At 32.1% G+C, this 25981-nt stretch overlaps 5 protein-coding genes across 5 annotated transcripts in view; 3 read left to right on the forward strand and 2 right to left on the reverse strand.

Moving 5' to 3' along the window:
- The window catches only part of LOC108721877 (putative nuclease HARBI1), a 3419-nt gene extending 2875 nt beyond the window's left edge, over positions 1 to 544 (reverse strand). Inside the window, exon 1 of the mRNA XM_018446662.1 lies at positions 529 to 544. Within this exon, the coding sequence (XP_018302164.1) occupies positions 529 to 544 (16 nt within the window). The remainder of the gene's footprint in view (positions 1 to 528) is intronic.
- Positions 545 to 2788: 2244 nt separating this feature from the next.
- Positions 2789 to 4423, forward strand: mRpS18B (mitochondrial ribosomal protein S18B). Its single transcript, XM_018446719.1, is given in 6 exon segments — positions 2789 to 2813; positions 2816 to 2850; positions 3466 to 3613; positions 3717 to 3814; positions 3888 to 4018; positions 4269 to 4423. Coding segments are annotated over 6 exon segments (573 nt in total). The 3' UTR covers positions 4405 to 4423.
- On the forward strand, positions 4405 to 5947 carry Pyroxd1 (pyridine nucleotide-disulfide oxidoreductase domain 1). The gene has a single exon (XM_018446718.1). It carries the CDS (start codon positions 4459 to 4461, stop codon positions 5908 to 5910), a length of 1452 nt encoding a protein of 483 aa, XP_018302220.1. The 5' UTR covers positions 4405 to 4458; the 3' UTR covers positions 5911 to 5947.
- A 797-nt stretch (positions 5948 to 6744) lies between these two features.
- Positions 6745 to 25032, reverse strand: neb (kinesin family member nebbish). Its single transcript, XM_018446663.1, has 12 exons — positions 24829 to 25032; positions 23835 to 24392; positions 23006 to 23552; positions 22705 to 22932; positions 22490 to 22618; positions 11250 to 11410; positions 10874 to 11074; positions 10145 to 10426; positions 8827 to 8899; positions 8579 to 8748; positions 7742 to 8204; positions 6745 to 7566 (listed from the first exon to the last, which is right to left on the reverse strand). The coding sequence occupies exons 1-12, from the start codon at positions 24933 to 24935 to the stop codon at positions 6745 to 6747; spliced, it is 3741 nt and encodes a 1246-aa protein (XP_018302165.1). The 5' UTR covers positions 24936 to 25032.
- On the forward strand, positions 14183 to 19735 carry LOC108721914 (uncharacterized). The gene is made up of 2 exons (XM_018446720.1): positions 14183 to 14771; positions 19416 to 19735. Exons 1-2 carry the CDS (start codon positions 14663 to 14665, stop codon positions 19643 to 19645), a joined length of 339 nt encoding a protein of 112 aa, XP_018302222.1. The 5' UTR covers positions 14183 to 14662; the 3' UTR covers positions 19646 to 19735.
- Positions 25033 to 25981: the final 949 nt, after the last annotated feature.

Genomic DNA, 25981 nt, shown 5'->3' on the forward strand with positions numbered 1-25981 from the left:
TAGCCAATAAGCTTACAGCTCCTAACTGTTCATTGGTTACCGCGTCGCATTTTGTCGCGCGGTAAGCTTTTCCGCGTCCAGTGCAGGAGCCATTACGTTTTTGTTTGTGCCATGGGCTTAATACGGGCATATGGATTCGTACACATGAAATAAGGTAAGAGCAGTAAGGGAAGCAGTAATGTCTGCTCTAGGAAACTTGTGCGCATGCGTAAAGCTGAGCAGCTTTAACTGACATATACATTTCATGGTACTATAATGCGAGGTCTACAATAGAAGTCGTAACGGTCGTAGGATCTTAAATCGTAGAAAATTGACCAATCACAGTCGATTATTCTTTTCATATTCGACTGTGATTGGTCAATTTTCTACAACTTAAGACCCTACGACTGCTACGACTTCTATTGTAGATCCCGCATTAGACCCCTAACCCCGGATCAACAATAGGGTTTTAAGCCTTAGGGTATATCCACACAAACTTGCATAGCCGCATAAACGTATGCATAAAGAAAATTATCCAATCACAATTACGTGCGTCTTTGGCCATGTTCCAAAATTGACTGTCTGTATTGAAAATCTACAGTGCACGTAACGTAAACTGTTGCATTTTCAGTGCTGACAGTAAATTTGGAACACAGCCTTTATAGGAGAAATGCGATTGAATAATTTTCTTTATGCATACGTTTATGCGGCTATGCAAATTTGTGTGGATATATTGGCTGCGTTCAGCAGACTCAACAGTTTTGCAACCGTTTTATGATTGTCTGCTGAGATAGGACCATTCTTCTAGATCTAAAAGTATGATCCAATTAGCGCGAAGGAAACTTCCAACAGTTGCAAAACAACCGTTCTGCTGAACGCAGCCATTCTTACCCTGGATCTACAATAGAATTTTAAGCCTTAAGCCATAAGAAATGGGCGAATCACAGTCGATTATTCTCCTCGGATTCGACTGTAATTGGTCAATTCTTACGGCTTAAGTCTTAAAACACCTATTGTAGAACCAGACTTAAGAGCCACTGTCACCAAGCTCAGTTAACTTAACTGACCAGTTAGTCCATCGAAATTGACCAATCGCATTTCGATGGACTAACTGACCAATTAAGTTAACTGAGCTTGGTGACAGTGGCCCTAATAATACAGGAATAACCTATTAGGAACCGTGTATACTAAAATTCACGGTTTTTAATGGGTTGTCTTGTGCGTTCTGTATTATTTTTATCGCTATTGCTATTCCCTCGCATTGTGCAAAAGGTATTACGATTCTGTATCTTGAAACGAGGTGAAAATTACAAAAGTGAGCAAATTTACTAGAATACTGATAATTTCATTGGTCAACGCCTAGTAAATTTGCTCACTTTTGTCATTTTCACCTTGTTTGAAAATACAGAATCGATCTCCTGGGCATTGATCCAGATATGCCGTCCACTTGGCGCTACAAATACTTCGAAGCTTTTGATTGATCAATCGAAAGAAAGGATTTTACTAATTGACCAATCATTTTTTATTCCTGCACTAGACTGCACTAAAATTGTTTTTAGGCCTGTTCTTTTTAGCTGAACTTTTAGTATTTAAGAATGATATGTATTATAAATACAATTAAGATGAAATATAATTAATGCATAAATGTATAAGATAATAATATTTTCGTTAAAGAATAACAAATATAATAGAATGTTCTAATAATTAGGATATTCCAATTTAAATCCGAAAATAGACATCCATATGATATCCTATATAGGTTAAGCCTAAGTACGTCCAGAAATGGATGTCCAATCGACATTCATTTTTAGTCCATGGACATATGGACCTAAAATGAACCTTAAATGGACGTCCAAAGGACGTCCTGTGCTGTCTGGGTATTATGCATTTATCTTTAAAACACTTCCGATATTTTATGCCACGCGAGTATTCTTATGGTTATGTAGGTTTATATGTTCCTCGCTAACTTTAAAATCTTTGCAGCAAATTGTGTCATCATGGAAGGAAGATTTTGTGATTATAATACTATTTATTGTATCATTAGCAAGAAGATTTTGCTTAACTGCTTACGCAATTGTAGAATGGGCTTAACATACTATACTTTATGTCACGTATATTATAGAATTTCAGAGATAATGCGGGGTCTACAATAGAAGCAGTCGTAGGGTCTTAAGTCGTAAAAAAAGGAACGCAAACCGATAATTTCTTTCACCGAATAGTGATTCGTAGTTCGTTCTAGTAAAAAAAACCTTTAATTTTCAAAAACCTTCCTTCAACCTTCCGATAGGTCAAAAAACTTTCAAAATGAAGGAAAACCTTCCAATGGAAATCCGCATAAAAGCGCATTCTGAATACGGGCCAAGGTGTATAATCTGCACTCTATATATCTTCGTTTTCTCTTTTTTTAATGTTACGTATGTATACAAAAATTATTTGAGATTTTAAATGCGGACAAACCTATAACATTTATTGCATCGAGCAAGCCCATATTTATTGTGCAATTTGTTGTAATTTTGTAATCATAGAAGTCTATAGAAGTCTAGTCGTAATCATAATTTCGTCAAATTACGTACGTAGTACTTTTTCTGTCATTCTATCACATTAATTATTTTATTTCCTAATTAAAAATGATTTAGTAATGCTTAATTCATTTAATTCGCAACTGTTTGTCCTGCATGATTTGCTATCATAAATTCGAGGTTATCTCTAACACGTGCACGCCAACGCTATGGAATACTATACATAATTATACAATAATTATAATAATTGTACCATAATAATATTTATTATCGTAGTTATTACATCGAGCATGTCAATTCTAAATACGCTACATCGAAAGGAATGTTGGTACGGGCGAGTTTAACTCATAAAGTGAGTTTTTTCAACAATTTGTAAGCCTATATTCTTCAAGGAATACGTTCCAAGTTACACATGAAGCGCGTGATGTATCGTTTTATCCTTCTTTATTATTTGGAACAACAAGGACCAATGATGCATCATGTGTTTTATGCTTAACTCGGAACGCACCCAAGAATATTTAACTTTGACTAAACTCAGATTAACTTTGTCGGCGATTAATTTGTCAATATCTATATTATTTTGTTAACATAAAGTAATTTTGTATTGTTTAAATCTGGGATAACATTTATATTTAAATTGTAATAAAAATTTTTATTTAAATTACATTACATTAAATTGTAAAAAAAATTGTATAATTAGGAATTTTGTTTACAGCAACTCCACTGGTTGCCATTCACCGATTAACTTATTATTAGTAGTTAATTTAACCAACGGAACAGTTTGCTGCAAGATTTCTAATTACACAATTCGCTGTTCTTAATTTAATTTTTTTTCATGTATCAAACAAAATTTAATTATTCTGTTTATATTGATAAGCTAGTACAGATATTGCTCAATGAATTAATCGCCACTTAAGTTAATCAAAGTTTGGTCAAAGTCGCCTTTATAGATATAAATTGCTTGCAGCTTGATCCAGTGAGAGCCATCACGTTTTCGCTTACACATTGTTGTAAGGAAGGAAATGCAACTGAAGATGTTAGTTCAGCTGCAGAGACTCCTAAAGTTGTACCAATTGTATCAGTAGAAACTAGCATCAAATATATGAATAGTGATGGTAAGAAATTGTTCTTTAAACACAACACGATTATCTAACAATTGTAAGATTTATTTTACAAACTTATCATTATCTTGTGATTTGAAATTATTCCAAAATGCAGCTTACAAACAAACTTATGGAGATGATCCAGTATGGAAAACGTATAGAAGAAATTTTAAAGGACAATTTCCACCTAGGAAAACTCGAAAAACTTGTATAGTATGTATGCAGATTTTTCTCATATTACAATATGATAATATAATGTTTTTAATAATGCCATGTAATTAATTAGAGAAACAACCAAATTTCGACTGGAAGTCCATGTCCCATATGTAGGGACGAATATCTCGTACTTGATCATAGAAACGTCAAGCTGCTTGAACAATTCATCAACAAACATAACGGAAGCGTTTTGAGTTACTCGTAAGCATTTAAGGCCAAACTTTTATATAATGCATAAGACATAAGAAAATTTATCAGTCTTTTATTTCATGGAAAAACGGAAATTAAGGATTTTGTTTCATTTTTTTATGCATTATGCGTTATGCATTATGGAAGACTTTGTGCTCTCCTCATTTTTATCAACATTTCTCTTTACATGTTTCTGTTATATAATATTAGCACTTATATCTTTTCATACATATACATTTTATGGATTTAAATATTTTTATAGGAAAACAAATATTTGCCAAAAGAGGCACAAACAACTCCTAGTTGCATTAACTAGGGCCAAGGATTACGGAACTGTTACATTCGATCTTCCTATAAGACAATACGATTATTCAGAGTGGCATCCATCAAATAATTAATCTTTAATTATTTATATTATCATATTATGATGTCTGTATAATCCTTTATTAAATATGAATGAATTCAAGGAAAATATGGAAAAGATAGAATCTACATTTGTCATAATAGGAGGCGGTATAGCTGGAGTATCTTGCGCTGAAGGATTGAGTTTCCTTGCTCCAGATGAAAGCATAATTTTAATTACCGCTAGTCCCCTGGTAAAAGCTGTGACAAATATAGTCCCATTAGGCAGAACATTAATGCATTTCGACGTAGAAGAAAAGAGCGCAATAGTCTTAAGCGAGAAGCATAAAATGTTACAAGTTATTCATGATACTGCAATTAAAATTGACACGATCAAGAAGCTGATAGAAATTGAAAGTGGAAAAGTCATAAGTTTCAAGATGTTGTGTCTTTGTACTGGCGCCAAACCCAAACTGATAGCCGAAAACAATGATTTCGTCATAGGTATTCGTGATACGGAATCCGTATTACAATTTTCCTACAAACTTAGAGACGCGAGGAGAGTCATTATTATTGGCAATGGAGGAATTGCTACCGAAATAGTGCATGAGGTTAAAGGCGTCGATATGATCTGGGTAATTAAAGACAAGCACATTTCTGCAACCTTTGTCGATCCTGGAGCTGCAGAATTCTTTTTAGACAAGATTTCTTCTAAATGTGATTTATCAGGAAATCTTAATAAAGATTCGCCAACTAAAAGAATGAGATATGTTGTGTCGGATAGCACTCCAGTTAAAAATGGGGCTGCTCTTGGTCCGGATTGGCATAATAGCTTTGATATAAGCGGTACACATTTTACGCCTACAAATGTCCAAGTTGAGTATGAGTGTGAGATATCAAAATTACTCACTTTCGATGAACAAAAACAGTTTGATTCCACAGAAGAGTGGCCAATTTACGCGCAACTAACGAACGGTAAAATTATCGGGTGCGATCTTATTATCTCAGCAACAGGTGTTACTCCAAATTCCGACATATGTGGGTTGGAAGATCTCGAAAGAGGGGAGGATTCAGGATTATTAGTGGATTGGAAGCTGGAAACTTCAAAACAGGATATTTACGCTGCCGGAGACGTGTGTACTGTCGGTTGGCCGAAAGCGAAACATTGGTTTCAAATGAGACTGTGGACGCAGGCTCATCAGATGGGCCGTTATGCCGCAAAATCAATGGTCTCGAATTTACGAAACGAAGAATTCTTGCAAGACTTTTGCTTCGAACTTTTCACGCACGTGACCAAATTTTTCTCCTATAAAGTTGTTTTACTCGGCTTGTATAACGGGCAAACATTGGGGAAGAATTACGAGATACTTTTGCGAATTACAAAGGATCAGGAGTACGTTAAAATTATCTTACAGGATGGCAAAATGCAGGGTGCAGTGCTCATTGGAGAAACGGACTTGGAAGAGATGTGTGAAAATTTGATACTTAATCAGTTGGATTTAAGTATGTATGGCGAAGATTTGTTAAATCCTGATATTGATATTGAAGATTATTTTGATTGATATACCATTAACCGAATTGCGATCCATCCGCTCGCCTGAAATAAAATATACATATATATAATTTCTAATAAAATATACATATATAAAATTTCTCTGTGATTGTTTGACTTGTAATATTTATTGTTGCTATGGCACATAAAATGTGATTATTTTATAAAGTATTCGCAGTCTTTTTTATATATAGTCATACAAGCACATAAATTTTAATTTATTTCTGTGGAAAAAATAAACTATACGTTTCAAATATATTGAATAAATCTTTTAAATTTAAATATAAGTATTAAAACTTTCTTTTTTAATCATCAGCATACATTACAGTATTATAATCTATCATTATAACTGTTAGTTTACATATATAATATACAATTGGCAATGTAATATTCTAAAGTTATAAATACTATATTTTCTTCTACAAATTACACTTAAAATAAAATTGTAATTTACAAGTTACTAATTCTATTTTCACCTAATAAATTTTAAAAATAACATCTTGTGCACGTATGTTTTTTATGTTTTAGAACTTTAGGAGTAGCTACTAAGCCTTTTTTTAGTTAAGTCACATAAAATAAGATTTTGTTTAATACAGGCTATAAATAAAATTGAAAAATTTTATAAAGAACAATAATCAAGTAATAGAAAATGAAAATTCATAAAGGCTCGTTTGAATAAAATATAAAAATATATAAATTAAGGAAATATTGCATAAATTTAAATTGGTAATGTAATATGTATTATTAATATTATATATATATATCTTATATTTTTTAAATGAACAATAGTGGAAGCTTGTTGAAAAATAATAAGTATTTCATGCAGTTATTTATTTTATCAAGTTCATTGTTCAATTTTGTCAGTAAACCTTACGTTCTTTTGAATATTTTCAGCTTTTGTATCTAGCGCGTTATTCCGCATACTAGATTTTTTCGGTGACATATGATTTGAGCAACTTTCAGTAACTTCTATTGTTATTTTAGCTAAGTCATTATTAATACTGTCTATTGAAATAGCATCTTTGTCTTTGCATTCGTTTGTATCTTTATTTGATGAAATGCTCTTTACGTCGTTCGACATGTCGATAACAGTATTATTGGCACTGTTTATCGAATTTGCACTCACATCCTCGCACTCACTCGAATCTTTACTCTGGAAGATATTTTTTAAAGACTCGACAATATCTTGCATCTTAATCAATGATTCAACGATCGATTTAGTGTCGTGGTTTTGATACCGATGGCATAACTTTTTCAATGTTTTTGCGGCAACTTCGATTTGAGTGAGACATGCATTTACATTCTCCTGTTGATCATGTATTAAGGATGTATCGTTCATCGTCGCTTCCAGCATCGACGCGTCCATCGAGAATTGGTGGATACTCTCGTTCAATTGTCTCTTTACAGGGGTCATATTTATCGAGATCTTACTGTTATTTAAAGAATCTTCAAATACTTCCGTATGCTTACTTTCGTCACACTCCCAATTTAATTTACTACTCTGCAATTCCTTTATCGAATCTTCTATATCGTTATTTCTCAGCCGATAAACCCAATCCAAAAAATCTGTCGCTTGCCACAGCGTTTCCATCGAATTAGTCCTATCACAAACGCGAATCACTGACTGCAAATTCTTTTCCATTACTGTTTGTTGTTGTTCAAATTCCTAGAATTCGGAGAAAAATTTAGAGTAAAAATATAAGAATAAAAATTGCGTATAAAATATATACCCAAGTAATCAACTATATTTTTAAATAATTTTTTGCATTAGAAATTATGGGTTCTACTTATAATGATTTTAAACAATTCGTATATATAATTATTATGAAATAAATTCTCACATAAAGATATCCGACTTCTTGACATCGCTGAGTCGCTTCCTTGACAAGTATTTGCATCTCATGTAGACTGATTCCACCGGCAGTTATAGCTTTCCCGTTAAGTTTCGTTTTTAGCACATTCTCAATGTCCGCAGTTTTCTCATTCAAAATACCCTCAAGTTCTTGCAGGAAATTCGATTTGTACGGTGATAGTTTCGCATGACTTTGTTCCAATCGTATCTTTTTAATTTTATTATTGACTTCTACCTCCTTAACGAGTAACTCCTTTTCCAATTCTAGCTCCTTTTTTCTACGATTAATTTGCTCGAGTGCCTGATTTTGCTCTTTCAGAGTGGAACCAAGAACTTCAATTTCCCGCTCGTACGTTGATTTTTGCGAACCGAGTTGCCATTCCACTTCGCGCTTGGCATTTTCGAGTTCCTTTATTGCTTGTTGTTTGGACTCTTCCAATTCTGCTCTTAATCTATATTTGAAGAAAATATAGATATACTGTTTTTTAGAAACTGATAAACTCGTGATAATTTCTGATAGTATTTATCAAAAAAATTACAAGACGCAATTATATTACATATACAAGTATTTATGCCAACGATTATCGATAGATACGGAACTATTTGCGTCACTAATGATAAGAGATAGCAAGTGCAAAAACATAAAATATTTTGAATAGATTCTCTTCAACAGTAAATAAATTTCTTACCGTTATCACTAGCGATTTTTTGTATAAACAATTACATTTTAGTTTAAAAAAAACTGGATCTTAAAATTTTATATTGGAGATTTTCTCCTGTTTAAAATTGGAGATTTTCTCCTGTGTAAAATTGTTTTAATACATACTTTTTCTCTTGTATTTGAAGAATTTCTTGGTGCGCAAATTCAAAATCTATCGCTTGTGTGGAACGCTTGACATTGTAGGATTCATCAAATGGATTTAGAACTTTGAAATAGTGATTACCGCCGATGACTATGCGATCACCATGATTAAGCATAATTCTTCCAGTTACCATCTAAAGGAAAATAGAGAAATATTTTTATTTAATATATTTATCTTTTTTCTATATTAACAATTAATCCGTTGTCATTACCTGCCCATTGACATAAGTGTCCGCGCCCTTCTCGGGTGTCAAAATTAATTTTTTTCCGTTATTTTCGATAGCACTAGAGGGAAGAAAAAAAGAAGATATAACAAATAATCGTATACGATATTTTAATTAATAATATATAAGTGAAAGATTAAAAAATGGCATTAGTCATTTAATATAACAGGATTCAAATACTCAGCAGAAAGTTAAAATAAGCATTTCTATAAGTACTTTTTGTCAAGTAACTATAAGTAGTTTTTGCCAAGTAACACATACATAAATGCATCTATTTTGCAAACAAATTACAATTCATCGTATATTTATTAGCAACAACAAATAAAATTTAAGTATTGCGTCGTAGATTCTTGACTCTTGTTCAAATTCCAATTTATTCAGTGAATGAAGATGACCTCATAAATGAAGATGAGACCTGTATAATGCGACATAATACTGAGATTACAGGAATATGATAAAGATTAATTATAAAAAAAATATAAACATTATACATATAAAATTAACAAGGTTCATAGAAGTATGAAAACACTGAATCCGTTTCACGCGTCTGCCAGTCCATCTAATTGTGATAAAATAATTTATATATATCAATAATTATTATCTGCTTTGTTGGGTAAAAATAGCGACATGCATTAGAATTAGAAATAATTGGGCTTGTCATAAGAGATAAACGATGCAAAGCATGCTGATAAATAGAAATGTAGCTTCGAAAAGTTCCTAGAATTAGCTGTTATAATTTACAGAAGTTGTGAGGAAACGAGAAAAATTCTTATCTAATTGTAAGTTCTAATAAAGTAATAAGAGAATGTTTACTCTCTTAATGTGATATCGAATCGGAATTGAAAATATTTATAATTCAAAAAATATACAAATATTACAATGAAGAAATAAAACGATGAAAAATCTCGGATTTATAACTGGCCTTCCCGTGAAAAGACAGCATCTTTATGATGTTGACATTACAAATATAAAACTTAAAAGACGTTCATATATTTTTCAGGAAGGCAATCAGCTTTATGATCGCATATAGTATAATTATTCAAAAATAATAGTTTGTAGGAGCCTAAATTAATTATAACATTTTATATTTCTCAGAAATCCACGGAACTTTTGAAACTAGTACAAGACAGAGAATATATTCATAGCACATCTAAAATATATTAGACAGAAAAGAAAATTCAGCATCAACATTAACAGAATAGCTCTCCTTTTCTCCCACACCGATCCATTCTCTCTCCTTTTTCCTCTTTTCTACTTTGCCTAAACATAAAACACACACACACATACATACAATCCGTTGACTAACCAATGCAATTCTCTAACAAGAGGTCCGTCCAATAGGATATCCAATTGTTTAAAAGTGGCTTCATGTTTATGCGTCGGAGCATTCTTTCCGATACGAACCAAACCTGGAGGTATGATATATAAAAGTGTACCAGATAACATAGGATCTGCCGTGAGATTTACGAGACACGGATGCTTATCTCGCTCTTGGAGATCAATCTCGATGGCGACTCCGCAACGACGCAAATATTTAAGCTCCGAGCTTTTCTTCTCTTCAGCTCTTTCTAACTTTTCGCGTGAACTCCTGTAATTATATGTGGCTAACGATTAAGTTTTACCGATTTAACGTACATCGCAAAAATCGCTAGTCACATTTACGAAACTCTCAATAACACCGTATTTGCACTCGCAACAAGCTTCATTTATAAGGGCATATTAATCCTGAAACTTGAATAAGTTTTATTACGAGAATAAGATTACATTATAGTTTTCAGCCCTTGATAATAAAAATAATGTAACGAGAACTGAGAATAAAACATTATCAAATTAAAAAATCATATTTCACAATTATAATATTTTCAAATTCAGAATTTTACAAAATCATCACAGCTGCATTGTTTTTTCGAAAGATGAATGAAAAAAATCGATAATTTTAAATTAAAAATGTGATATTATTACAGATGAATTTAAATATTATTGTCTTATTTACTTTTTGATCTTACGTATTAAGAGACCAAATTATTTCACTTACATCTGAGTAACAGCCAACTGTTCTTCCGTTTTTTTCAATTGATCTTTCAGTTTGTCAATTTCCTTTTGCTGACGGATGATATCCCTTCCCCATTGATCCTTCGAGTCGAAACGATGGAGCAACTGACGAGGAACAACTCCACACTGCTTCTCATATCCTTCGCGCACCCCTCGTAAACGTAGTACTTCAGCCTTTAATTCACTTTGAGATAAGTCATTAAATTACCTTTTTGTTAAAATCTATTACGATAATGAGATTCAATTCTTTTGTATAATTTGCCTCTGACATATTCGTAGCATTTGTATAACATATGACACTACAGTGAAAACATGGAGTTTTTATCGAATTAAAAATTAAACCTCAGGAGATGTTATACCGAATTAGCCGGTCGTGCGGATCTTCATTGATGCGGATTCGATTAACTATAGCTCGAGCCTGACACGCATATCGAAGAGTCGCCAAGGTCTCCTCTACGTGGATGTTGGCCGGTGACACCGTTCCCAACATTGCTGTTCGTGAATTTCCTCCTAGGCTCTCCTGCAAAAATATTTGTTTTTACATATTTTAATTTGCTTTTTGTCTACATAATTTATTCACATTGTACATGGTAAAAAATACAGCCTCTATCGTGTATGATATCAAACATTAAAAGCGATCGCAAATCTGATCATTCGTAAATTCAATCGCACATCGTTATCGGACTACACTGTCATTCATCAACAGCACATTATCTTCTTAAGTAGCAAATAAGTAGTAAATAAGAAATAACATTTCAAAAGGTAATTTCCCTTCTTATATTATTTATTTTTACGGTTCTTAAGATAAACTTCCGGATTTTCCCTTGTTAATTCTGATCTTTTAGATTTTTATCTTATTCTGTATAATCTTCTGTATTCACATATACGATCTCTCAATAAATCGTTTATTTTTTATCTTATATTAGCCCAATTCGCAATTCTTCACAGCTTGCAAATAAAGAAGGATTTAAATAATCCGGTGGAAAATATAAATCAATTCAAAATACTATGTCCTATAATATATGAAGAATAAACTTTCAATATTTCAAGTTTTGAAATATATCAAATTTTATGCCTAAATATTTTATATAATAATTACGAACAGTATAGGAATTACTGAAACATATAACTGTTTGTTTGCGAGTGAAATTTTTCCTGCTCGTAATGCTAATACTAGGTAAATACTATACTACGAAACTGTTATCTTAAAATAGATTTTTACGATGACCTTAAAATTTCCTTTTTTGCATGCAATTAAGAAAATTTTATCATTGATAAACGCAAATTTATGTGAAATTATGGAAAACATTGTTTTCGAAATGAACTTGCAGAATATTCCATATATTACATATTACTAATTTTATTAATTATTAATGAGAGATCATAGACAAAGATATTAAAATGAAGGAATTAATAGTATTTGAAAGAATGTGTATATGTACAGATAAAGTATTTTAATCAGGGTTGATAAAGACTAATGTTTTTTTTTTTAAGAATAAAACATTGTGTTTCTTCTTAATTACGTTTTTAATGCTTCAAATATGCTTTAAGCAGTACTATAAAAAACATATTTAAAACATATTAAAAACATCAACTAAGCATATTTTAAACTGTTTAAAACGCGTTTAAAACATGTTTTTTACCAACCCTGATTTTAATAGATAGTATTTTAATTAATAGAAAGTATTTTAAGAGAGAAAGAGAGAGTGGCAATTGGATTCCTGCGTACATTATATTTGATTGTATCTTATCACAATGAATTGATAAACTTATATCTTATATGGCAAAAATGGAAAAAAGTAAATTAAATTTTTAACACAATATTTTCATTAACGAAAATATTAATGAAAGCCGTAGATATGAAAAGAAAGCGGTGAGACATTAAAAAAAAAGCTTTTGATGAAGGAAGAAAAGAATGCAGCAAAAGATTAGTATCTAAATGAATGTTTCGCACAGGTAGAAAAAGTTACAAGGAAAATTAGGAATGAAACATTAAAGCAAGATAATAATGGTATGTATATGGATTATATAAATGCCGAAAGTGAAGGAATCGAGAAACAAAGGCAAGAGTGTCACGCACATTTTTCGACTTACTATTTCGCTAATCTGATCGAAACATGCGATGATCTCTGATAAATATCACAAAAATATCATGAGAATAAGACTCGTGACGAGTACGCCAATCATAAAGCACGATCATTATTGAGATACACTTGTATAATATCATCCTTCGTGCAAGTTTACTTGCGTATATATAGATCTTAAAAAACTACTGTACATGTGATGAAGAGTGATTTATTGAAATAATAAAAAAAAAATCTTCGATTGAATATTTCACAAACATTGCGATGTGCTTTGATGGCTATAATTATTTGTGATCGTAACTTGTTCACGTGTAAAATATGAATCAGTCGCAAAAAGCTGATTGTATTTATAATACAAAGTCAGCAGAATGGAATGCTGTTCTGTGTTCATGTTTTTTTCACGCGATAAACTAAAAATGCACTAATAATTTCGTACATTATCATTTTATCTTTTGTTATGTCTTATTTATATTTATATTTAGTTAAAAATAGAAATATAAACAAAGTAGTACAAACGAAAACTCAAAGTTATCTTAAGTGTTTAATGTCCATTTGTGATTTAATTTGCTCTTCTTTTTCTAATTATTAGAACTAAAAATAGGCATAAATGCAGCAGTATTTTAAGAACCAATACCTTTTAAATATTTACGGAGGATAACGGAAGAAACGGTTTCCATTACTTTAAACAAAAAAGAAGTTCCATTAAATATAATATAATAATAATACTATTAAATTTTAATATTTTGATAAAATTAGACAATAACATATTTTAATATATTAATACGTCATTATTATATTATGTACATATATTATCGTATATAATAACAAAAAAATGGTAAAAAGACAGGAAGAAGATAATGATTTCATTCTGAACAGTGCCTTTAAAAACACCGGATGCGATAATGTAATATATGGATGATGCGATATATTTTTCATAATCGAATAGTACAATATCTTATCGATATGCCATTGTAAAAGAAGCAAGGTTTTTTATAATAAGTAAAAACGATGAAAACAAAAATGAGGCTTCGGTGCCAGAGCGTACGCATTAGTGCGCACGTACGCATGCCGTCGCGTACGCGTGTGCGCACGCACAGACGTACGCACGCATTCACGCACGCAAGCACGCGTGCGGTTCTCCTCGTTGCGTATGTCATTACCTTTTGCGCGTCGCACAAATCCACAAGAAACGACGAAGGTGATTGGCGGAGCTGAAGGTGGGGCACCGAGAACGTAAACGCGAGCGTAAGCGTCCCGAAGAACGGAGGGAGGGAAGATGTGTTGAACAGAAGAAGCGGTAAAAGGGAAGGACGGATGGAAAACCGGTGAAGCCGAGTGGGGAAAAGACTCAACAGATAAACATTACACGCTTTAGCCGTTAGCGTCCACGCCACTCTACGCTTCGTTAGTCCAAAGCGAGAGCCATCGGCGACGAGAGTCCGCTTCTTCTTTTCTTTCTTTCTCTCTTCTTCTCGCGGAAGAAGAAACCGCGTTTCTACAATCCGGGCGTAACGGGACGTGTGACGATCCCGTCTTATCAACCGATCCTCTAACGAAAGCGGTCTCGGAGCAGCTTGCAAACATCAACAAGAAGAAAGACGGGCTAACGAGAATTTGACGATAGAATCCCATCACCCTTTCATTTAACATTATTAAGCGTTGACCAACGTGAACCACTACGAGGGACCATGGATCTCGTTTACATACCAGAGCTGTTTACCTACGGATACTTGAGGAATCCGCAGTACCACGACTATGAGCAGTCGTGGAACAGAGACTATTCCAAGTGCGACAGCAGTAAGTATAGAACCCTTTCTTCGCCTCATTAAATTATCATGATTTAGATAATAAGTTTATATTTGATTCGATATTTGATGGAAAATCTTGATGGAATATTTTAACGGTGGAACGCAATAAATTCGTATTGCGAAAATAAACGCATTTTCTAGCATTAGATGACCTTAGAATGGCTCATTAATTGATAAACTACAAGCGCGTTCTAAAACAAGTAGCAGTAAACGATAAAGGTCCTCTTATATTTGTCGCGACCAAGTTTCTTCGAATAAACATAAAGGTAAATTTTTTTTCGCGAATGGTCAGGCTATGTTCAGATTCCCATTAGAATCCCACGAGGGTCAACAATGTAAACAAGGATAAAACATCTGGGAGCATTCGGGTGGGAATCTGAACGTGCCCTAAAGTACCGATCATGTAACCTTTTCCCTAAAAGGCGGAAATATGAAGTGAAATTTTTTTCTATTAACATCAGTGATAAAAATTTTAATATCAAGTTGCTAATAGATTAAAAATCCTTAAATATCCAGATTTTAAATCCTTAAAATTCAAAGAAAATCTGAAAATAACTGTTCTCTTTAATTCACACACAGGACAGAATTTCAATTTAAAATTATAAATACCGAAATATCTAATAAAAATTAAAGATTTGAAAATTGATACTCCCTAAAATTTTTCTTATGAAAAGTTTGATTGCGCGTTATGCAAAACATTCTCACAGATGAAGCTCACTTAAATTTATTATGTAAAAATTTTTTGTACTGGATAAGATTCCTCTTTCTTTCTCGACATACAATGTTTTGTGAATATTGTCGCAGATGTGCCGCGAAATTAATTAGCAATTTACTCGATGTATTTTTGGAAGCAGAATGCGGGACAATTTTTCAATATAAATAAAAGATGCTCTGAAGTACAATCTTACGAGCAAAACTTTCCTTTTTCAATCTTTGCCCACCTGTGCTACTTTAAACGAAATTCCCAAAATAAATTGTATAAGATAAACATCATGTTTGGCCAGAAAAAATTATGAGGACTCAGGTGGCAAATTATCTCAAGATGATATTTCTTCGCCTTTCAGTGCAGAAAGACGTATCTTATCTCTAATTTTATAATTCTGGAGTCTGGTATTTAGATATTCATCCGTTAATTAATTCATTACAAGTGTACAATTTCTTCATTTATTCACCTGACTCCTCGAAATTAAGAAACCTTCAGATAGTTTACACATACGGGACTATTTCTTCCAAGATTTCTCGTTACCGGCTACTCGATATCGATCGAAAGACTCTTCGAGTATTCTCCTATTAAGTTGTCCACGCAAATAGGGAAAGTACTCCAAACGACCGTATCGACATTACCTTATATGATCGACACAAGAAAAAAAAGCGAAAAAGAAAGTCTTACTTTATTGCCTTATTTTATTTTGAAACATTTTCCGGGTGAAACCTGATAATCCGCAATTTTCTATCTAGTTTCTTCTTTTCTTGAAATACACGAGATACGTAAATACTACAATAATACCCACATATTGAGAGCACAATAATAAAACGGGATAATAAAGCAAGGCAATAAACCGATTAAGATAAAGCAGTCAAGGTGAGGCAAACTAAAGAAGCGATGAAAGAAACTGCAGAAAAATTAAGGCAGCTGCATTCCGGAAGTTCCGGACGGAATGCGAATACTTTCATCGGATGTTGCGTGGAAATTGCAAGAACTATAATTGTTACTCTTCGTGGTTGTTAGCCGCGTAGTTACGCAAACGAGTTATATTTGTCCGTGTAATATAGCGGGGAGGGGGGGATAGATGTTTGTTATTTGGATGAGTAGTTACACATAAATACATTGGCAGCGACAATAAAAGTTATTGCAATTATAAAAATAAATTTTCTAAAATTATCTATTACGCTCACAAAAATGTTGCAACTACTCTATGATAAGATTTACAATAGTTTCTCTTCCCCTTTTTTCTACCATACTATGAAAAAAATTTTTATCATAGTTATGATAAAAATCAGATACGAAATAAATACAAAACTACTCAGGAAAGGGAAAAATATAATATTCTTTTGAAATATAATGTGTAAAGAGTACTAAAAAATTATTGCAATTGCAGATATCGAAAAAACGCAGTTACATTTGTCAAATTTCGTCGATATTCGCGCTACTAGTGGCGAGATATCGCGAAACGATTTGCGAACAAAGCTGTTTTGTATAATAGCGTCATCATATTTTACGCTGCAAGATATATCTGTTAAGTAGATTAAAAATGCTAAATATATATCACATTGTATTATGTATACTCTCCTTCTACTACGTGCAATTTTAAAATACTATCTGCATCAGTACCCTGTTAATAAGTATATTCCCACTAAAAAAAAAAAAAAAAAAAAAAATCGCTCAAGCACGTCATAGCGGCACGAATAAATAATGCAATATTCTCTTTATCATATATTATCATATATATTAAATCACTATAATTTAAATATACTTTGCGTCGTTGCGGGAAAATAATTATGTTATCGCGAGAATCTGCGCTTTTGATTTCTATTAGAGCGCATTTATTCAATCAGTAATATTTCTTTTATACGACAACTATTTACAATTCTTTTTTAAAACAAACGGCTTCAAGATATGATTTACGCTAATAATGACGATATTGGCTAACTGCTTAAAAAAAAAAACAAATTATCTCCTTATAAAAAAACCAATGCACGTGTCTTTTTATATCGAAAAAGACACGTGCGTTACCGTATATTGCTCATGCAAATCGTCGGCTTTGTTTACGTCGTCAAACGAGATAAGAGTTACATAATTAAACAAATTAGTGGCACGAAATATCTATTTGCGAATTTACCTATCTCGGCATTCTTCATTTCTCGCTTTACATCGTCTAGTGACTGTAATGGCAATAACACTTCGATATGCTTGTGTTTATTGCGTCTTTATTAACGGAGATAAATAACAAAAAAATTTTCACGTTATCACATTTGGGAGATAAGTTGTAATATATTGTATCAAGATAAAAACAAATATTTGATTGAAACGCGTTATAATTTTTAAATTTAAAGAAAAAAGTGCATCGATTAAAAATTAATTACATCGCGAAAACAACGTACGCATGAATTACACATGTTATCGACACTACTATATCGATTACGTAAGAACTGTGATATTTGACACTTTGAGAAACAGCAAATTCTTCAGTAAAATTGAAATCATAATTTTTCTACAATAATTTAAGAATTTAATTCAATACCGTTTAAGGAGAAAAGACTGTATCTCGAGACACGATCGAACAATCCGCATTATCCTATTTTGATTGTTTCAAGCGTCTGTCATGCGTATGCTACGTTTCTGTGATACACACGTGTCTATTTTTAGTTCCTTTAGGCGACCGCGCATTATACCGATCGCGTTTCAAGCGCAACAGCATCTCTCCTTATCAATCAGCGGATTGTTTTCAACATTCAACGCGGGGGATACTCGGCATTAATCATGAAAACCTTGAATTTCAATTATGTTAATCAGACTTGGGAGTAGAAACTCTCACGAGGCAAATTTTAAAACGCATATTCCAAGCATATTCTTCCAGGCGGCTGAATCGTTTCTGTCAGATTAATCATCCATTTAAGAATATAATTGCGATCCGTCAGTGTATTTGCGATTATTCCCAAGATTATTGCACGTAGTACCCCGAGTATCTCTACGAGGTGAAACGACGGATTTCCGTGACTCACGAGCTAAGCTATAATCATCTGGCGCTACAAGTGAACGCGTTCAAGATTGTACGTCGGAATTTTTTGTTCTCGTTTTTCTTCAATTAACACTGAAGCTGTGACGGTCACCGGCGTTATACACCAGTATGTTTCGTTGACGCAAAATAGAAACTAATTACATTCAACAAGCTAAATAGCTATATAAAGAACGCATTATACGCAGTATAATTAATCTATTCGCTGAAAATTTCGTTTGTTTATTTCTAATCATTTATTAGTGATAGTAAATGTAACTAGATTTCAAAAGCTTGTAAATGTACACGTGCATAGTACGATTCAGTAAAGCAAATGACTTTCGTCTCAAATAAACAACGAAGAATTTGTCAATTTATTTAATAATAAATAGATAATTTAAATTCCTTTAGTCTGTATTTTTTCAGATATAAAATATTATGAAATATACATATTAATTGCAAAAGACTCACTTCATTAGCATTGTATGATTATTTCAATGAGAGTTCGGTATTCGAGTATAAATCGATTTCATTTTGCGAAGAAAATGTCGATAGTTCTGACATTTTCTTTGATTACTGGAATGTTAGATAGATTTTCTTTGAAAAATACTTGGAATTTTTATCACTCATAAACTGTATCACATGTCGACTTATCGAGAAAAGTGTTACGTTATAAGTCTTAGCAGACTTAGAACCGGTATACCAAAGAATAAACAAACCGGTTTGACGAACAAGTTTTATATAACTTGTAAAATGCAACATAAAATTTTTATCGACAGAATGAAAACATTTTCAATTGCTATTATAAGTACGCATATTGAATATTTCAAAAAAATATGGCAGAAACATTTATCTCAATCGGTGAAAAAAGTTGAATTATTTCTCTTCTTATTAGTCTATTTGGCATTATTGTTTAGGAAAATCAGTGGAAAATCAACGAACCGTACAGCAGCAATCCAAGGAAAACTGTCACCTTTGCAAAGAAATGAAAAGAAGAAATCTGGCAGTTTACATAAGAAGTAAATCACGAAGCGATTCCTGTCATGAAGGAATCCAAGAAGAAGAGGAGAACGACAATGAGAGAAAAATCGTAGACGCTGACCGAAATAAATCGGCGAAATCGTCATGCGGTGCAGAGAAATCATAGCCTCTTAGTATTATACATAATGGTCACTACAATAATATTAATTTTAAATTTTATATTAAGATAAGCTTAACATGCAGATATAGATACAAATACGCATACATAACGAAGTTTTTAGTTAATTATAAGTTAATATTTTAGGTTTATGATCATTAAATGCTACGTTTCTGAAAATACGTTACAAAATGAGAATCAATAAGAGAATCAATTAAAAAATTTTTTTGTATTTTATAGCATGTATATGCGCAGCATTATTTTTTAAAATTATAGATGCATAAATTAAGTACTTAAATTGGAACTAGTTATATCCTTAAAAGCAGAAGTAAGTAAAATGAATTCCTTTCAATGAATAAGATAAAGTTAAATTAAGATTTATACTGAAGTATTTGTGTAAACAGAAATATTTTATCATTACTACTTCACACATTTTTTCGGTTATACATTATGCAAGCATAAATTTATTCAGCATTAATCATACGCTAGTCATTTAATAAATATCTGCGTAAATGTAAATGCTAATATGCTTCTAAAAATGTCAATCACTAAAACTGCTTATCGTGACTGTTAAATTTTGTAAATCATATTGACGTTTGCACGAATTAGATTTATACTATTGAAAAAGTAAAAAAGAGAAAATATTATTAATATACACCTTCGGGTCATTCGTGTCCTGCGAATTTCTTTTCTTTGATTTATATACAACAATATTATATATATAGCAATGTTATATACAATTATATATGTATAACAATTTATATATAATTTATTAGATATAAATATTCAACTTTCTAAAGATGTCAAAATATATGTAAAAATTGCTTAATAATTTTTATATACTTGTAAAAGTAATGAAAATTAATCCAGGACACGAAAGACCCATCGTATGTATTAAAGGTATCAAAAACTATATGCATACAAGGATTAAATCAATTGTAATTTTAGAATCAGTTATTTTTCTTGAGACAATAAGAGAAAATATATTTAGAATTATACGTTTTAGTGATTTTCATATAAAAAATTCAGCAAAATCAATGATGAAACTTCAATGAAGTTAATTCCAATAGAACTTCACGAATTAACTGCTTGACATATAAGACTGAATACATTCTTATAATAAGTGTATAGCGAAATAAGTTAATTTAAGTACATAATATTATTATTATTATGCTGACACGTTAATGTACGATGTACTTAGTTCTGAGAAATAAGATTTTAATTTTTTTTAGAGAGATGAAGAAATATCGTAGGAGCCGGAATTAATCGATATGCTTTTACTTTACTTGCAGTTATTTTACATGTGATATAACAATTATCTTAAAATATGTATTTTAGTTTGTACGATAAAACAACAAAATTATGTTGCTGTCACAAACGTTTTTACTTTCCATACTTGCATAATTCAAATAACGTTATTCAATTACTTGTAAACATTAAGCAAAAAATTATTGTAAGATATAGTAATAATAATTTAAAGGATATACATAGATGTCTATTTTTTTCTTTCCTTTTTAGTAGAAAAATATATTCACAAACCACAAACTATCTAAATTTATTTATCTTGGCAATCATACAAAGCAGATTGCTATTTTATATAATCACAAAGGGCATTAAGTAGAAAAGTATTAATATATAATAATATTCTATAACAGACTAGAACAGATCATGTAAGGATTATCGCATAAAGTCTATATTTATTTATTTATATCTTTTTAAAGATATTTTAAGCTTTCATTTTTTTAAAGACCGTGCTTATTGGATTTGCAGTAATTTTCGCATTTCCGTTAATTCGAAATATACACAAATAAAATAGTACTTAAGAAATTGGAAAGAATAAGGGCAATAGGAGTCAGGCGCAGAAGACGTCGCACAAATAATACATCCATATAAAACGTAAAACTTTTTTATTCTATTAAACGCGCTTACATGTTTCGGCTCACTTTTCAGCCTTCTTCAGAGACAACACAAACTAACATACATAAACTGTGAATAAAAATTATCTTGTCATGGTGAGCTCCCCTAACATCGAAAATATAAATGCCAGAAATTAAACCGAAATAAGAATGAAAGAAAAAGAAAAAAGAAAGGAAATATTGGAAATATCGATATAGAGAATATGGAAAACACTAATTTATCAAAAACTTTAAGATTACAATTAATTATCCCGAAAATAAGGACGCTCACCGTGATCACAAAGCACCATATCGCACAAACATTACTATTAATGATTAAAAAACCGGTATGTTCTTGATATGTTGGTCAGTCAATATCAGACACAGTGAGTCACTTTTAGATTCAGCTAGTATTTTTCGAGATTACAAATGGAAAAATCTAATATTAAAATATTAATCAATTCCAAGAAAATGAAAGTTGGAGAGTAATCAAAAATCACGCCAGAGAGACTCATTACTGTGTACAAGCGACACTGATCACGGTGAGCGTCCTTATTTTCGGGATAATTAATTATAATCTTAAAGTTTTTTGATAAATTAGTTTTCCATATTCTCTATATCAATATTTCCAATATTTCCTTTCTTTTTTTTTTCTTTCGTTCTTATTTGGGTTTAATTTCTGACATTGATATTCTCGATGTTAGGGGAGCTCACCATGACAAAATAATTTTTATTCACAGTTTATTTATATTAGTTTGTGTTCTCTGAAGAAGGCTCAAAAGTGAGCCGAAATATGTACGCGCATTTAGTAGAATAGTTTCATACTTTATGGATGTATTATTTGCGCGACGTCTTCTGCACCTGACTCCTATTGCCCTTATTCTTTCCAATTTCTTTTGAGATTTATAAGGAGTCTTTGTTAGTTTGATTTGTTATACGGATTTAAAATAATACTTACCTTTAATAGCCACGTCAATACTGATTCACGGTACGGCACAAAACCTTGTTTACGATTGTTTGTGTTCTCTGTGAGTGATGCAATTACTTTTCCCAAGGTAAGTAAAGACTTGTTAATAGATACACCTTCCTGTTGAACAAAGCGATATATATATTATACAGTATTGTCAATTATTTAATGAATTTTGTGAATAAAATATTGTATCAGAAACTGACCCTTAATCTATCACCAGTTGCAGAAGTTTGGCTCAATCTCTCACTACCAGCTAAGTCAACCAAATTTATTTTACTACGACGATCAGCATCAAGTGGCTCACAATCTAATTTGTTATCTAAATGCGTCTGAGTTAATATAATACTGAAAATGCTGTGAGATCGTGAGCTTTTCTCATTCATACCAGTAGCGGCTGTGGCTCTTTGCGAGTTTCCCACTTTAAGCCAAGTCTAAAAAGATTGCGTCAACAAAGAAATAAGTATATTAAACAATCGTAATCACGTCATGAAATTATGAAAGTACCTGTAAGTCTTTGTAATTTTGCACACAATGCTGGCTCAAATCTACGACATAGGGTCCAAAGACAGGATGCTCCCTTACTTTAAGGGGAGCCTTTTTCGATCCATTATTTGTATTCGCCAAAAGATCATGTATTTTTTCATTATATATTTCAAAATAGCTAATTTCTACGGTAGTTTCGATCTGTGGATTGTCAGGCGTTCGTGTAAATATTTCCTGGCAAAATCTTGGTATGATACCGACTCTCTCGTCAAATGGCGTTGCGCTTAATTGCACAGATTCTGTACCCATTAAACTATAACTTTTTCCAGATCCTGTCTGTCCATATGCAAATAAGCAGACATTGTATCCCTCGAAAGCATTTTGTACTAAGGGCAATACCATATTGCGAAAGACGACCTCTTGACTGGCGTGACCAGATGTAAGCGGGTCGTTGTATGAAACAAAGCAATGATCATACATAAAAGTGTGATGCGCAGAGTCACATTCCACAACAACATTTTGACCATTTCCTTCCACGATTGTAGTAATCTTTGAATCATTTAATTCTCTGAAATTATAAATATTGTGTAATAAAATACTGTTTGCTAGTATAACATAGAATAAAAATAGAAATTAAAAAAATTAATTAAAAACAAAGAAAATCAAAACATAAAATCTTTTAATCTTAATATCTTATTGGTAAAATAATTTTATCAAGAAGAAACATTATGTACAAATGTATGTCTTTCAAAGATTATAATTTAATACATGAATATCTCCATTTTAAATAAATGAAAAAAATGTACACACAAATGTAAAAATTTATTATATACTGTTTAATTTCATTTACTTGGAATGTAAGGGTCTGATGCGTATTCCAACTGTAAGATTGCTACTTTCACCATCATACATTGTCTGCTCTCCAACAACTATGTCATCAATTTTCTGGGATGGAGTTTCCAAGTGAACTACATTAAAACAGTCCGGTGTGCTCTGCGATAGAGCATGATCGTTGAAGTAACGTTTCACAGGTGTCCTTGTATTGGATAAAACATTGAATTTGGTATTGGCACTAGGTGTATTTGTTATTCTCGATTGCTTAGGTGTATAGAATTGTATGGCAGGTGTTTTTTCATTAAACAATCCAATAAATTTTGTTGTTTTAATTGGAGTTTTTATATTCCTTTCAATGGATGTGACATTACTAGATATGTCTTCTTGTTTTGCTAGGTTTGTAAGTTTCGAACATGATTCTGTATTAGATGATTTGCTCGGAGGCCCTAAGGTTTCTGCTATTTCAGGTTTTGAAGATTCCTTCTGTAAAGGACATCGTACTACCTTGTTTGTGTTCTGTCCCTTTGTTGAAGCTGATGATTCTTTGGACAAAGGAGGATGTACATTTTTTTTTCTGCAATAAAAGAGTCATTTTATTTTGGCAAGTTATTTTATTTATATTTAACAAGCATAATAAGATTAAGGCTATGTTGTTCTATCTTTCAGAAAACTTCAGTTCACTGTTTTACTCCCTTATGCTCACTTTTATCTTTTATTTACCTAATAGATAAATTATCACATAGTTTATCTGAAAATAGAACAACCGGCCCTAAATGAAAAGAAAGAATGTCGGACTTGAAAATCAAACCATTTTTAATTTTTACATATATTGTTTTAATATAACTACATTTGTATATTTGACTTATATAAACATAAATAAAAATGGAAAAATATTTTATTTGAAAACAATGTGTGGTTTACGCAATGTTTATCTCCATGACGTACGATAATTTTCCATTCTCTCATCTTGCAAGTGACGGTTAAACAATATCAAGCAAACTTGGCCTTACGTTTTTATCGTGGGGACGGTGTTTTCCTTGTTAGAACTCCTCGGCGAAGTCGAGAAGATAGCTTCGCAGTACCCATGGCTGGAAGACTTCAAGCTGTGGTGAGACATTTCGGTGGAAATCGCAGAAAAAAGGCTACTCAATTCAGTAGTGAAATGATGCAAACGGAATTTGAACGAATTTGAGTTTTGTGACCTAACTTTACGAGACACGGGACTCACAGCATGAAGTATAATTTATACTTAGACGCGACGCATGACGAGGATTCGTCATCTCGCTTAAAGTCACTAGATAAATCTAGCGACTTTAATCTCGCTGGAACCGAGCAACCTCCACGCGGTACATCTTGGATAATTCTAATGCCGGCGGTATTTAAACTTTAAAGACTCAGGCCCGTTTCTACCAACGTAGATTAACTTTAACCTTGGTTCAACTAACTCTTCATCTTTTTCTTCTTCTAGAAATTAGAAAAAGATGAAGAGTAAGTTGAACCGAGATTAAAGTTAATCTATGTTGGTAGAAACGGGCCTTAGGGCCATTGTCACCAAGCTTAGTTAACTTAACTGGGCCAATTAATCCATCGGAATGGACCAATCTGTCAATTCTTCAAATAAAATGACAAATGCGATTGGTCAATTCCGATAGACTAACTGGCCTAGTTAGATCAACTGAGCTTGGTGACAGTGGCCCTCATAACTCAGGAAGTTCTCATCGGAAAAGAGTTTATGATATGTGTTTTGAAAACGTCGCAACATAACCTATAAGAATATGAAATAAAAAGTAGGGGGTTCCATTTAAAAAAATTAAGTTGACCTTGACGTGACCTTGGCAACGCCATTCTAGGTCAAATAACTACTATCGTTAAATGCGTCTTTTTAAGCTTTACAACTTTTGTTTGAAACATTTTTTTCTAAAATGTATCGTTTATGAGATATTTGGGTGTATCCAGACTTTTAGCCCACCCTGTATGTGCTATATACCAATAATACTATAAGCAATACTAAGCGCTTATTGGATTACAGACAATTGGGGCCACAATGGCGGTCGAAATAGCCAATAGGACAATATTGTCGATATTTCGGCTCAGGTCAAAGAAATGCACTACTTTAATTGGTATAGAGCTTTATTAAGGCTGGAATCAGACTACGCATTGAAG

This window comes from Mycetomoellerius zeteki, unplaced genomic scaffold (genome assembly GCF_001594055.1).
Source record: "Mycetomoellerius zeteki isolate Tzet28-1 unplaced genomic scaffold, Tzet1.0 scaffold188, whole genome shotgun sequence".
In the NCBI taxonomy this organism is placed as follows: Eukaryota; Metazoa; Arthropoda; class Insecta; order Hymenoptera; family Formicidae; genus Mycetomoellerius; species Mycetomoellerius zeteki.

What these genes read in the sequence shown, in the direction of transcription:
- Pyroxd1 (XM_018446718.1), top strand. Translation starts at nt 4,459, where the DNA reads ATGAATGAATTCAAGGAAAATATGGAAAAGATAGAATCTACATTTGTC.
- LOC108721914 (XM_018446720.1), top strand. Translation starts at nt 14,663, where the DNA reads ATGGATCTCGTTTACATACCAGAGCTGTTTACCTACGGATACTTGAGG. An exon ending in CTATTCCAAGTGCGACAGCA is followed by an intron (nt 14,772 to 19,415) that starts GTAAGTATAGAA and finishes ATTATTGTTTAG; the next exon opens with GAAAATCAGTGGAAAATCAA.
- neb (XM_018446663.1), bottom strand. Translation starts at nt 24,935, where the DNA reads ATGTCTCACCACAGCTTGAAGTCTTCCAGCCATGGGTACTGCGAAGCT. An exon ending in ATCAGACCCTTACATTCCAA is followed by an intron (nt 23,553 to 23,834) that starts GTAAATGAAATT and finishes TTATAATTTCAG; the next exon opens with AGAATTAAATGATTCAAAGA. An exon ending in ACACTTATGTCAATGGGCAG is followed by an intron (nt 8,749 to 8,826) that starts GTAATGACAACG and finishes ATTTTCCTTTAG; the next exon opens with ATGGTAACTGGAAGAATTAT.